Raw genomic sequence first — 13,862 nt, forward strand, 5'->3', positions numbered from 1 at the left:
AAAAGAAACAGGCAGGCTTGAACCCATGACGTGAAGGCAGAAAAGAAAGTGGAAGTGTGTGTAACGGTGTTGGTTGAGCGGAAAAAAAAAAAAACAGGAGTAATAAGCAGGCTCAAACCTGTAACGCACCAGAGGAAAAAAAGGTGAAAAGAAAAAAAAACAACAAAAAACACGGTCTTACTGATATGCCTACTGTGATTTTGACGTCACGGCCGGTCGAAATAACGCCTTTTAAGTGACGTTGTGAAAACGAGGGTTGAATGACTTGCAAAAAATGTCAGTGAATAAAAATCGACTTTCCCTGTAGAAAAGTGCCCAGTTGAGGGTGAAGGAATTAATGTTTTTGGCCAATTTTTCGATATTTGTCGTCTGAAGGTTCGAACTTCAAAATGATGCCGATCTCCTGAAAATCCGTTGCCTCTGTCGAAAGTTTTAGGCAGAAATACATTTAAACAGACAGGTGAGATTTATATAGGTTATTAGAGTCACACTTGGGAAACTGGACAAGATGACTTTATAGATATAGCCAAATATGAAAGCAGTATTAAGAAAAATAGTTTTACCGGTTTAGAAAGAATGCTCAACTGATGCAAATCTGTATATAATTCAACGACTGAACGAGACAAATCAACTTCTTTGTCAATGTTTCTGGCTGCAAAAGTGAATAAATAAAACCATAAAATATCAAAAGCAAAAAAAAAAAAAAAAAAAAAAAAAAAAATTGTATTATAATTCTCAGCCAAATTACATCATAGTGTCATGAAAAAGAAAGAAAAAAGAAAATCGCAGATTGTTAACCAAGTGTCTTCAGGTTTTTTGGGTTTTTTTTTTTAATCTAAGAGTTTGAAGAGTCAGAATTGAAAGTTTGGAAGGAGTCAGAATTGGGCTTATAAGAATGCTAGGGGTCAGAATCCGATATATATATATATATATATTTTTTTTTAAATCGCTAAAGAATCAATCAACTGTCAGAGTTGGATCTTATACCTTGACTTCACAACCCTGGTTACTATAATACTTATTAAAAAGACCATGTGCATGATCCATTAAAGCATGTACCATTTTAAAAATCCCAATAATACATGGTAAGATGAAAATATCATTGATGCTTACTTTAAGTTAGCACTTATAAAAAAAAATGTTATAGGCTAAAGGCATATTTATTATTTAAAACTTGCAAAAAAAATAAATAAATAAAAACACTAATTTTTATCACCTAATACAAACAATGTTGCCTGAAGTTGGTAGAATGTCTATAATTTTGAGCTTTGCTAAAATGTTATTTAAATTGTTAGATGAATGTAAAGAAACGTTTAAAGATTAAAAAAACTGTTTAAGATTGTTCAAGATTCACAGTCAGGTCTGACTTCCTCCAAACAATTTTCCGCAAATTTAGAAAAATGTCCACAATCTGTACATGAATATGAAACTGATCCATTTCAGTAAAATGTCATCTTAGAAATGAAAAAGAAAATCCAAATTTGTTGAATTCTGAGAATCCACAAAGGATTCTGCCTAATGTGTCTGTTGTATACTCACCAAGATCTTCAGTTTCTTTTTCGGGTTCAATTTGAACCACTTCCTCATCTTCTTCTAAGTCGTCATCATTCTCAGACACAGGACTAAACAAATTTCTATCGATGACAGATTTTTCTCCCTCCAGTTGCCGAGCAGGCAGAGGTGCACATCTTCGTGGTGTGTGGTCAGCAGTTTCATCTAAAAGACTGTGCGGATGTAAAAATGTTTCTCGTTCATCCACTGAACAGTTCTGGTTCACATTTCCTAAATCGAAAATGGAGAAAATGAATGAATTTTTTTTTTTTGATAATTAAGAAATAGTTAAACATTTTTTTTTTAATAGTTTTGTAATTCTTTACAACGTTGAATCACAAGTGAAGATAAAATTAGTGATTGTATTTTATTTCTGAATTTTTGAGATGAGGATTGATACTTTGGATTATTTGTATCGATTACTGTTCTCATCTTCAATCTTATTTTTTTATTTTTTATTTATTTATTTTTTTTTACATGGTAGTCACCACTTATAGAGGCCCGGAAGCCACTAGGGGATAAGGGTTGTTGTGTGAACAGTAATCAATGAGATAGTATCGTAGTAATCATTAGTATTGGAGATTTGATAAAGTGTCATTACTTAAAGTGGTGGTTTATCAGGAATTTGTTTATGTTGGACTTGAAGACATCCAAGTTGTAGTCAGATGGGAAACAGGCAAACAGAAGAGAGTTCAACAGGCGTGCACTTTTAAGAAAGAAGCTTTGCTCATGGAATCTACATTTTCATTTAGGCACAGATAAAAAGTGGGGAAAATTACTGACAGTGGTTTCAGCTAGACGGGTGTTTTTTTGTGAAAGATTGGCAAGGGGGGACCAGAGATTGGAGCTCAGACGAGCACTTCTCATGGAAATAACGATAAAACAAAAACAGGCTCGCAATGTCTCTTCTGTGGGAGAGAGGTTGCAGGGAAGAGAAAAGGGCATCCCCCACTAAGCCACAAAGTCTATTTTGTACTCTGTCAAGGCAGGATAGGCTGTTTTTAGCAGCTACTGCCCAGATATGGCAGCAGTACTCCATCCTTGGACGTACTTAGTTTTTATATAGATAGAGAATTGCATCAGTAGTGAGATATTTTCTGGAGTTGTAGAAGGATCCCACCATTTTTTCAGCAACCTTGGCAACAGACTTGATGTACATGTTCCATTTCAGATCAGGAGTAAAAGTCAATCCCAGAAGCTTGCCAAAACAGAGCCTCTCCAAGACGAGAACCATCTATTTCACTTGATGCCAGATGGGGATCAGAGCGTTGATGATGTAAAGATAGGAGCTTGGTTTTAGATGCATTTAAAGTAACCAGCCACCTCTTCCCCCACTGTACCATGCACTCAAGATCAGAGGAGAGAGAATCAGAGAGAACTTTGTCATTTACGGTCTTTGATGTGTTGCCATAGATGGTCGTGTCATCAGCAACGAATGATTTAAGTATGTGTTTTGGGAGATCATTGATGTAGATCAGGAAGAGAGTTGGGGGTCGGGAAACCATATTGCATGTCACTAAGAAGATTATTTCTGCTGAGGTGGTTGACTACTTCTTTATTTAATATGGATTCTAGCAACTTACTCATGACACACAGGAGACTTATTGGTCTGTATTGAGAGGAAGATGACTTATCACCTGAATTCTTAAATACAGGGCATACTGATGAGGTTTTCCAGGGTGTTGGGAAGCATTTCTCCTTAAAGCAATGCTTAAACAGTTTTGTAAGTATGGGGGCAAGTTCTGGTTGAAGCTTTTTCAACATTATAATTGGTATGTCGTCAGGGCCAGTCGCTTTACTGGAATCAAAGTTCTTGATTACCTTGGCGACCTCACACAGATATTTCTGCCGATGTATCCTCTGACCTTCTTCACGTATATCTTGTTGAACTCTGGAATCTTGCTGCCGAATTTGGGAATCTGCACAAAATTTCAAATGTTTATTTAATCCTCTCATTCCATCAATGACGAGAAGACAGAAGTCTTAAGTTGCAATTCTATTCTTAGTATCGTTGCACTGAAGGTTGCATCATCGACCCTTAGAAAAGGGTCATTGAGTACAGAATTTTATTTTGTACTTTATTCATTATGTCACAAGTTTTTGTAGACAATTCAAGTACAAAATTTCGAAGTGTTAAATCTATTCTTGATTTCAGAATCACCTGAAATTTTGTGTGCATGAAACTCAAGATGAGAACAATAGTCTGAATAGTCTGAATAATACAGATTACATTTTTGCTAAACATTTTTGTTAAACATTTTTGTTAAATATTTTTGTTAAACATTTTTATTAAACATTTTTGTTAAACATTTTTGTTAAATATCCACGAGATGAAAAAATAATTCAGAATCAAAATTATGAATATAAGAAATGACATATTTTTGTAATATGATATTTTTGTTTTGTCACGGCTCTGTACATCATACAAATGTTCTTCATTATTTTTGTTTAATAATAGAAGAATTCTGGACAAAAATGAAAAAGACAATATCTAAATGAAGTAATCAAACCTCTCTCCTCTCCCCCAAAACATTTTTGTGATTTTTTTTTTAAAGATGATTAGTTACATTTTTTCCCCATGATTTTCCTGAATGCGAATATTTTTATGACATTTTGGTTGATGCGTCTTCCAGACTCATTCGGCAATCATTTATTCTAACATTCTTCTTGTATTTAAAAAGAATTGCGATTATTTGTGTATACTGATTTTTTTTACATAACATCGTCTGATGATAAATTGAAACAAAGTTTCATCCACAAGTTTAAAAAAAAAAGCGTACACATGAGTAGAACATCTTGATAAGGCTGCAGCGGACTCGCATGATGTCAGACGAATGCATCACAATCCGTACATGAATATGAAACTGTGAAAAGGATCCATTTCAGTAGAATTGAAAAAGATAATCAAAATGGGAAAGCATAAAAATAGAACATTCAAATTTTTGGAGTTGAATGTTAAACAAACAATCTATATTTATATATGCTTCATCTATATCTTCAATAAACATAAAGAAAGGAAGGTCATCAAAAAACAAGCCGAGCATGCGAGGTGTCCCTCCAGGAGTGAAAAATTTACTTTTACCTCGTGATTAATGTTTGCATAATTTTTTTTTTTAAATCCAAGCGTGGTTATTAAAAAAAGTGTAAATGGACAAACAATTTGGGGGCAATTGTACGCTTATAATGCCCACTATGGGGGAAAACCAGAGTTATCCCAGAAAATCTTTTTTGGCAAAAATTTACTTTCACCATGACTAATGTTTGTGCAAAATTTAAAAAAAAATCCAAGTCATGGTTATTGAGAAAAATGTGAACAAATGAGCAAACAGATAAATGAGAGTGAATTACTCAGTCCAATCCCTCCTTTGTCAGGGGACCCAAAAAGATAAATTGAGTCAAAGGGAGAAGACAGATCTAAAAAGATTGTCAAATGATTTGATCAGATTTATGAAAAAAATATATCATTTGATGTATGTATGTGTGTATATGTCATGATGCATGTATGTATATATCATTTGATGTATGTATGTGTGTATATGTCATATGATGTATGTATGTATATATCATTTGATGTATGTATGTGTGTATATGTCATTTGATGTATGTATGTGTGTATATGTCATTTGATGTATGTATGTGTGTATATGCCATATGATGTATGTATGTATATATCATTTGATGTATGTATGTGTGTATATGTCATTTGATGTATGTATGTATGTATCATTTGATGTATGTATGTGTGTATAGATAGACTTCGTGGTTTAGTGGGGGATGCCCTTTTCTCTACCCTGCAACCCCTCTCCCACAGAAGAGACGTTGCGAGCCTATCCTTGTTTTATCGTTATTTCCATGGCAGGTGCTCGTCTGAACTCCAATCCCTGGTCTCCCCTCGCCAAACTTTCACGAAAAACACCCGTCTAGCTGAATCCACTGTGAAAAATTTCCCCCACTCTATATCTGTGCCTAAATCAAAACGCGGATTTCATGAGCAAAGCTTCTTTCTTAGAACTGCACGCCTGTGGAACTCTGTTCCGTCTGCCTGCTTCCCTCCGGACTACAACTTGGATGTCTTCAAGTCTAATGTTAACAAATTCCTAATGAACCGCCCCCCTAATTAAACACTTCATAAAATCTCCTCACTAACGTGATGTACTTGCAATAACCCTTATCCCTGAGTGGCTTCTGGGCCTTGATAAGTGGTGATCACTGTGTAAAAAAAAAAAAAAAAAATGTATGTATGTGTGTATATGTCATTTGATGTATGTATGTGTGTATATGTCATTTGATGTATGTATGTGTGTATATGTCATTTGATGTATGTATGTGTGTATATGTCATTTGATGTATGTATGTGTGTATATGTCATTTGATGTATGTATGTGTGTATATGTCATTTGATGTATGCATGTGTGTATATGTCATTTGATGTATGCATGTGTGTATATGTCATTTGATGTATGCATGTGTGTATATGTCATTTGATGTATGTATGTGTGTATATGTCATTTGATGTATGTATGTGTGTATATGTCATTTGATGTATGTATGTGTGTATATGTCATTTGATGTATGTATGTGTGTATATGTCATTTGATGTATGTATGTGTGTATATGTCATTTGATGTATGTATGTGTGTATATGTCATTTGATGTATGTATGTGTGTATATGTCATTTGATGTATGTATGTGTGTATATGTCATTTGATGTATGTATGTGTGTATATGTCATTTGATGTATGCATGTGTGTATATGTCATTTGATGTATGTATGTGTGTATATGTCATTTGATGTATGTAGAAAAAAAAAATTACTCTTTGATGCAAACGAGTCACTAATGAAATTAAAATTAACAACAGCCTATCCCCCCCCCCATTTGAATATTAATATTGTTTCTGATTCCACCTATGCTGGTTTGGATAATGGATTTCCATAGAATGGTTTTATCATCCTGGTTTGTGGCAAGATTAACAGAATTGTTCCTATATGCTGGTCATCAAAAAATATTTGACCGCGTAATCAAAGTCCGCTAGTCTAAGAAATGTTTGTGCTTAGTGAGGCAGCAATGATTCAAGACATATTCATTACCTAGATTGCCTGAAGTTCTTTGTAAAACTGACAATGTATCTCTGGTAGATATTGCTTCACGAAGGAAGAGAAAACAAAAAAATATATCACCCACGGCAGCATAGTACCGAACAATTCTATCCACGTGAACAGACACATCTCAAACAACACCGTTGATTCAAACCCGAACATCTGCACGGATCTGACGCAACATGATTCCTAACAAATCCGTTGATTTGAATCAAAACATCTCTGACAATTCGACACAATTCTGAATGCAATACCTCAGCATGACACGCCACCAACATTGGGAGTTACTCTCTGAATGACTGTTATTGGCTTTTTCATAGCCTTTCGACAAACTCATTTTCACCAAAGGTTGGCCCGATTTAGACGTTGGCATACAATTCTTGAGCGCTTCCATGCATGCGCATCACATTATAGATATTTAAGATAATCAAATATTGCAAAAAGTCTGCATCTAAGAAGTGATGGGGTCCGAGTGAAGGAACTAATCGAGAACAGGTTGCAAATTGTCTGATAAAGATGGGAGTTTCCACTGAAATTCTGTGAGACATGTGACAATAATGTGTTTTACTCCTTTTTTTCTCATAAAACTATCACCTTCACAAGAAGGTACCACCAATGTTAAGCTATCACCCAATTTTATTGAGACATAAAAATTGTTGATTCTTGTTTCGAATTCCCATAATATTAAAAACCAAAAATAAAAGATCTGCATGATGTACACAGCAATGACAAAACCAAAATATCATATTCTAAAAATCACATAAATTGATCAAGTAGTTTTATTTTTAAATAAGAAAATCAAATTTTATGAGTAATCAAGGAGAAATTATCTTGTCTGCCACTTTGAAAACAAATCTACATAAAAAAAAACAAAAATCCGTCTAGCTGAATCCACTGTGAAAAATTTCCCCACTCTATATCTGTGCCTAAATCAAAACGCGGATTCCATGAACAAAGCTTCTTTCTTAGAACTGCACACCTGTGGAACTCTGTTCCGTCTGCCTGCTTCCCACCGGACTACAACTTGGATGTGTTCAAGTCCAATGTTAACAAATTCCTAATGAACCGCCCCCTTAAGTAAACACTTCATCAAATCTCCACACTAACGTAATGTACTTGCAATAACCCTTCTTATCCCCGAGTGGCTTCCGGGCCTTGATAAGTGGTTATCACTGTGTAAAAAAAAAAAAAAAAAAAAAAAAATACAAAGGGAGATAATTCAAATGTGAAATTTATGTTGTAATGTCTACAAATACCCATCAATCACTTCAAAATAATCTTTATAAAAATAAAATTACCTGATCAATTTACATGATTTTTTGAATATGATATTTTCGTTTCAGCATGGGTACCTACACCATACCATGTTTTTTAATATAAGAAGAATTCTGGACAGTAACCGAATTGCATCCTTGGGCTAAGATCTCCCTTGCTTTTGTGTTTGCTTAAAAAGAAAGCCGATTATTTAGACAAACAGATGTGTCTTCCGCCATTGGATTTATATTACTAACACACACGAGATGCATCCTGGTCGAAATAAGATTTAAAAACACAAATGATTTACCTTCTCGTAAAAGATGTCTCTCCTTAAATACATCAGGTGTTGAAGGGCTGCAAATAAAAGTACAAATCATAAAATCCAGAGTTAAAAAAAAAAATGATTTTAAACATTTATTGGAATATATAAAAATATTTGAAAAAATTATTTGGATTACTGAAGTTCTGCTGCTTGTCCAGAATTCACCCTGCATGATGTGTCTAGAAGTGTAAGCCATTTTGAGTTTCAGAACAGTTTCAGATGGTTCGCTGTTAAACACAAGTCCTGGGAGGTGACTTGTTTGTAGTAGACAGTTCCACAGAACAAAATATTCTTGCCGTGTCGAAACCCGGGAAAAGAACATGTGAAATTGCTCCAGAAAAGGTTTAATCTTTATGAAGCAATTCTGGTTTCTGATTGGTTTGTAGCAGAACGAATTAATTTGATTTGTCAGTTCTTAGCAGCATCGTTTATAAATAGAATCGTCCGACTGTGTGGGATCATACCCCATTACTACTCCAAAATATTGCAATAATATGGATGGAAAGGAAATTATCCAAAAACCACAAAGTTTCATTTTTAAATACGAAAAGCAAATTTTATGAGTAACTAAAGAGTGACTATTTCGTGATACCAATTTGAAAACCGCAAACAGACAAACAAAACAAACAAAACACAAAAAAAACAGGGGAGATAACATAATCCAAACTTGAGAGATTTTCGTTGTAATGACTATGAATTCCCATTAATCACTTACAAATCATTTTATTCATAAATATTGAACTACTTGATCAATTTACGGGATTTTTTTGGAATATGATATTTTCTTTCCGTCATGAGTACGAATATCACACAGATGTTTCTTTATTTTTGAATATAGGAGGATTCTGGACAATCACCAAACTTTTTACAATACTTTCTAATTTAAAAAAAAAAGACAAACAAAATTTTAATGAACTAAGTTATAAGAAAAATAATAATTAGCATAGTAGTAAACGCAACATCCACGACAGACGAAGCATAGGTTCAAATCCTATAAAAGTTTTATTTTTCAATTTGTGATTTTCTATGTTTATTCCAACCCCATAGGCTAAGTTAATCATTTATTTAAGGATATCACTCGTGCAAACAATGTGATATGTATATAACTGACTGAAGATATAGGGAGAGGTGTGCAAAACAAGAAGGTTTGGAAATGTAAAACAGTTGCGGCAATAAAATCAGTTGGCAGTGGAATGCGAAAGAAGATACGAGAGGAAATTATAAGAACAGATTTGAGAATCTATGCTGATGACATGACCATCTGTGGCAACACATCAAAGGCTGTAAATGACACAGTTCTCTCTGATTCTCTCTCCTCAGATCTTGAGCGCATGGTACAGTGGGGGGAGAGGTGGCTGGTTACTTTTAATACATCTAAAACCAAGCTCCTATCCTTACATCATCAACGCTCTGATCCCCATCTGGCATCAACTGAAATGGATGGTTCTCGTCTTGGGGAAGCTCCATGTTTTGATAAGCTTCTGGATTTGACCTTTACTCCTGATCTGAAATGGAACACGTACATCAGATCTGTTGTCAAGATCGCTGAGAGGATGGTGGGATCCTTCTACAACCCCAGAAAATATCTCACGACTGATGCAATTCTCTATCTATATAAAAGTTAAGTATGTCCAAGCATGGAGTACTGCTGCCACATATAAGCAGAAGCTCAAAATAGCCTATCCTGCCTTGACAGAGTACAAAATAGACTTTGTGGCTTAGTGGGGGATGCCCTTTTCTCTTCCCTGCAACTTCTCTCCCACAGAAGAGACATTGCGAACCTGTCTTTGTTTTATTGTTATTTCCATTAGAAGTGCTCATCCAAGCTCCAATCTCTGGCCCCCCTTTGCCAATCTTTCACGAAAAGCACCCGTCTAGCTGAAACCACTGTCAGTAATTTCCCTCATTCTTTATCTGTGCCTAAATCAAAATGTAGATTCCATGAACAAAGCTTCTTTCTTAGAAGTGCACGCCCGTGGAACTTTCTTGTTTGCCTGTTTCCCACCTGACTACAACTTGGATGTCTTCAAGTCCAACATAAACAAATTCCTGACAAACCACCCCCTTAAGTAAGACACTTTATCAAATCTCTGATACTAACGATTACTACAATACTATCCCATTGATTACTGTACACGCAATAACCCTTATCTCAGAGTGGCTTCTGGGCCTTGATAAGTGGTGACCTCCATGTAAAAAAAAAAAAGAAAAAGTAAAGGCACAAATAAAAACCTGGCCAGAGATAGTTTACTTTGGAAGTCAATTTCTAAAAGTTATACATATTTTTTATTAGGACCTCTATTATTCCTGATATTCATAAACGACCTCCCTTATAAAATTGTTTCGGAGATGGGTATATTTGCCGATGACACCACTCTCTATAACAGATATGAGGGGAAAACAAATGAACACATATCCAAGGAAATGGCAGAAACACTAGAGGATGACCTCCAATCTGTAGTGGAATGGGGACAAAAATGGTTGGTCACATTCCATGCTGCTAAGACTAAGCTTGTTTCCTTCAATAACTACAAGAAACCTTCTCTACCACCAATAGCAATGGCCAGGAACACATTGCCTGAAAGTACTTCTTTTAAACTCCTTGGCCTGACGTTTACAGGGAATATGAACTGGAATAGATACATTGAGAGCATTGCCAAGGCTGCTGCAAGGAAGGTTGGCTCCCTCTACTGTGCTAGAAAACTACTTACGCCTGACAGTATCCTATACCTCTATAAGGCAACCATTCGCCCATGTATGGAGTACTGTTGTCACATCTGGGCTGGTGCATCTGCTGCTTGTCTCTCGCTCCTGGACAGGGTTCAAAAGAGAGTCGCCAACCTGATAGGTCCTGAACTATCATCTAGGCTTCAGCCTCTGTCCCATCGACGAGATGTTGCATCCCTCTGCCTGTTCTACAAGTACTTTAATGGTGAATGCTCTGACGAACTGCAAACACTTGTAACTCCCCGACGTAACTACCCCCGACAAGCTACTAAGCCTCATCCCTTTACAGTAGAGATCCCTAGGTGCAAGAAAGCCTTTTACTCCAATAGTTTCTTCCCCAGAACTGCGGGTCTTTGGAACTCCCTTCCGGGATTCTGCTTTCCCAACTGCAATGATATGCAGAAGTTCAAGTGTAATGTTAACAAACATCTTTCTACTCATCTCCCTTCATAATGACCCCGCTGATTAAGTCCCTGATAGTAGCCCCCTGCTTCAAAGTGGCACTGTGCCTTGTTTGGGGTGAAAATTGAATAAAAAAAAAAAAGATATTTTTATGCACAGAAGTCATTCCTAAATTAACTGATCATTATTAATTTTGGGACATAGCTGGCAGACATAAGGAGTTTTAATGTGGAAACCCTTTGTGAAAATCCAAATGCCCCAGATTTTTAACGATAGGTATTAGACATCTATTAGTAAACATTCCCCAATTTTTAGTTTCTTTGCAAAATTTGTAATTGCAAAATTTGTATTTTCAAAAAGAAAACTGATGGAACCCTTTTCAACAAGACTGTAATTCACAGCAGCTTCAATGGTTTCTCTTTGTTCTCAACTCTCCCCAATTTGTCCCTCTTTAAGCAGCTATTCCTCTTGCATGCAAATTAATGGCACGTATAAAAATAAATCTTGCAGTAAACACAAATTCTTTACCTCATTTTTTCTGTGATTCCCACACCTGACATGCCAAACAGATGCACTACTGCTTTCATGAGTAGTTTCTTCTGTTACACTTTTTCTCAGTGTATGTTGTTTGCCCCCCCCCCTCCTCTCTAATTTTATCTGATGTCTGTCACTCTTGCTTGCATCATTCTTTAATAACAAATAAAACTATAAAATTTTAAATAGGAATAATATATTATTTAGATAAACAAAAGGAAATATTATTTAACCTGGAGAGTAAGAATGTGTGCGTGTGACTGATTCGGGATTATATATATATATATATATAACTAGTTTTAAAAATTCATCTTTTTATAATTCAAAAAAATCAAACTCAAAGTCAAGTTGTTTTGTAATATATATATATATATAAGCCAGACGAATCCTAGCATGGATGAAAGGCGGAATATTCTGTGTAGCTTAATTGCCATATATATTTTTATAAGTTACTACGTAGCTCTACCTATGTATTGAGCGCTGTTGAAGTAAATACTTAAAGTTTACGCATTTAGGATTATTTTAAGTGTTCTATTTAAGTTTAATATTTATTATTTGTTTTTGATTCTTTTTCGGTGGATATTAAAATTAAAAACTTTCAAGCATTATTTTTGGAATTAGCTTAAATAAAATAATTTCCGTGATTTTGCAATTAACGTTGTGGTCCAGTGAATTTTTATTTTAAAATAAACAATTCAATTCAACTACGATTCTTTATTTAAAAAAAAACAAACTTTCATTTACGTTTTTTACCAGTTTTTTTCCTTCATATTTTTTTGACATCGTAACTAATTTTTTTTTTCTTATAATAACGCAACAAGTCATAACTCATGATTTTTATAACATAAACATTCATTTAACACAAATTCTACTTTGGTATTTTTGAAACTGAATTCCTTACAGTTTGTTTTCGTTGCAGCAGACCGTATAACAAATCTTTCTAGACTGAGGTAGCATAAAAGAAATTCGCTTAAACTGGAATATAGTCACAAAAATGTGCTCAATATCCGGAGAATAGCTTCTCTTCATATCCGTTCTGCCGAAATATCTGGTGGAGAGTTTGTCACGTTCTTCTGCTTTTTTTCGGGGGGGGGGGGGGGGGGGTTTACATTTTCGTGTTTTCATTCTTTCTTTTATTTTTGAAATTTTTGTTGGGGTAACGATAGAGTTGACATATAATCATAAAAAACTGCTCAATATTCTTAGTATATAGCAGGTGTGGCCAAATCGAACTTCATGTCGACCCTGGCAATGCTGTGTATCCATGCTAGTATACCAATAAAATTAGAATCAAAATTAATTGACTCGATTATTTAAGCTTTATGATTTTTTTTATATATATATACTATTGGAAATAAAATGGAATGAACTAACTGAGACACTTTAAAACATAACCAGATCTTATTCCTGCTGTAGCAACTAAGAAACGAATACTCTACAATAAAACCTTGTTGGATCTTGTTTCTCTGATAGTTGGAAAATTGCCTTTCTGGTACCAGTGTTCAAAAACTCTAGTGAAATAATCACCCCATTAGTTTCCTCCCATTCTTTACTAAAATTACAAATCATTAAGGAGAATAGAAAGCGGGTTTACTTGTAATTCTTGCTTCTCTTATTTTGTCATTTAGTCCTCACATTCCATGAGTGATGAACGGGGGAGAATTGCTGTTTATGGATTCAAAATCTAGTACTTATTGTGGCTCTATTTTTTTTCTTTTTTATCTGAAAGTGGTATTTTTGTTTTGTTTTAGTTTACATCAAGTGGCTTCATGCCTTATCTGGAGAAATTTCCATAATAAAATAAAAATAGCTGTATTTTAGAGCCTGGTCTCTTGGACTTTTAAAGGATCCTTCAGGGAACATCAATTCTTTACTAAATGTGTTCTAATTTTATAGAGATTTTAAATGATTCACAATTATATGGATTTGCAAAAAATTAGCAAACTTTGATAATTGTAAAACCCACATAA

General features: G+C 34.7%; 1 protein-coding gene across 2 annotated transcripts in view; it reads right to left on the reverse strand.

Moving 5' to 3' along the window:
• Positions 1-13,862, reverse strand: part of LOC145293309 (WD repeat-containing protein 90-like) — a 199,468-nt gene that overhangs the window by 77,093 nt on the left and 108,513 nt on the right. For both annotated transcript variants that reach the window (XM_080139952.1, XM_080139951.1), the window contains 3 exons: positions 8,215-8,261; positions 1,540-1,782; positions 564-652 (listed from right to left, as the gene is read on the reverse strand). In XM_080139952.1, the coding sequence (XP_079996078.1) occupies positions 564-652; positions 1,540-1,782; positions 8,215-8,261 (379 nt within the window). The remainder of the gene's footprint in view (positions 1-563; positions 653-1,539; positions 1,783-8,214; positions 8,262-13,862) is intronic.

The sequence above is a fragment of the Euprymna scolopes genome, chromosome 14, assembly GCF_053919585.1.
Source record: "Euprymna scolopes isolate OS-2025 chromosome 14, ASM5391958v1, whole genome shotgun sequence".
In the NCBI taxonomy this organism is placed as follows: Eukaryota; Metazoa; Mollusca; class Cephalopoda; order Sepiida; family Sepiolidae; genus Euprymna; species Euprymna scolopes.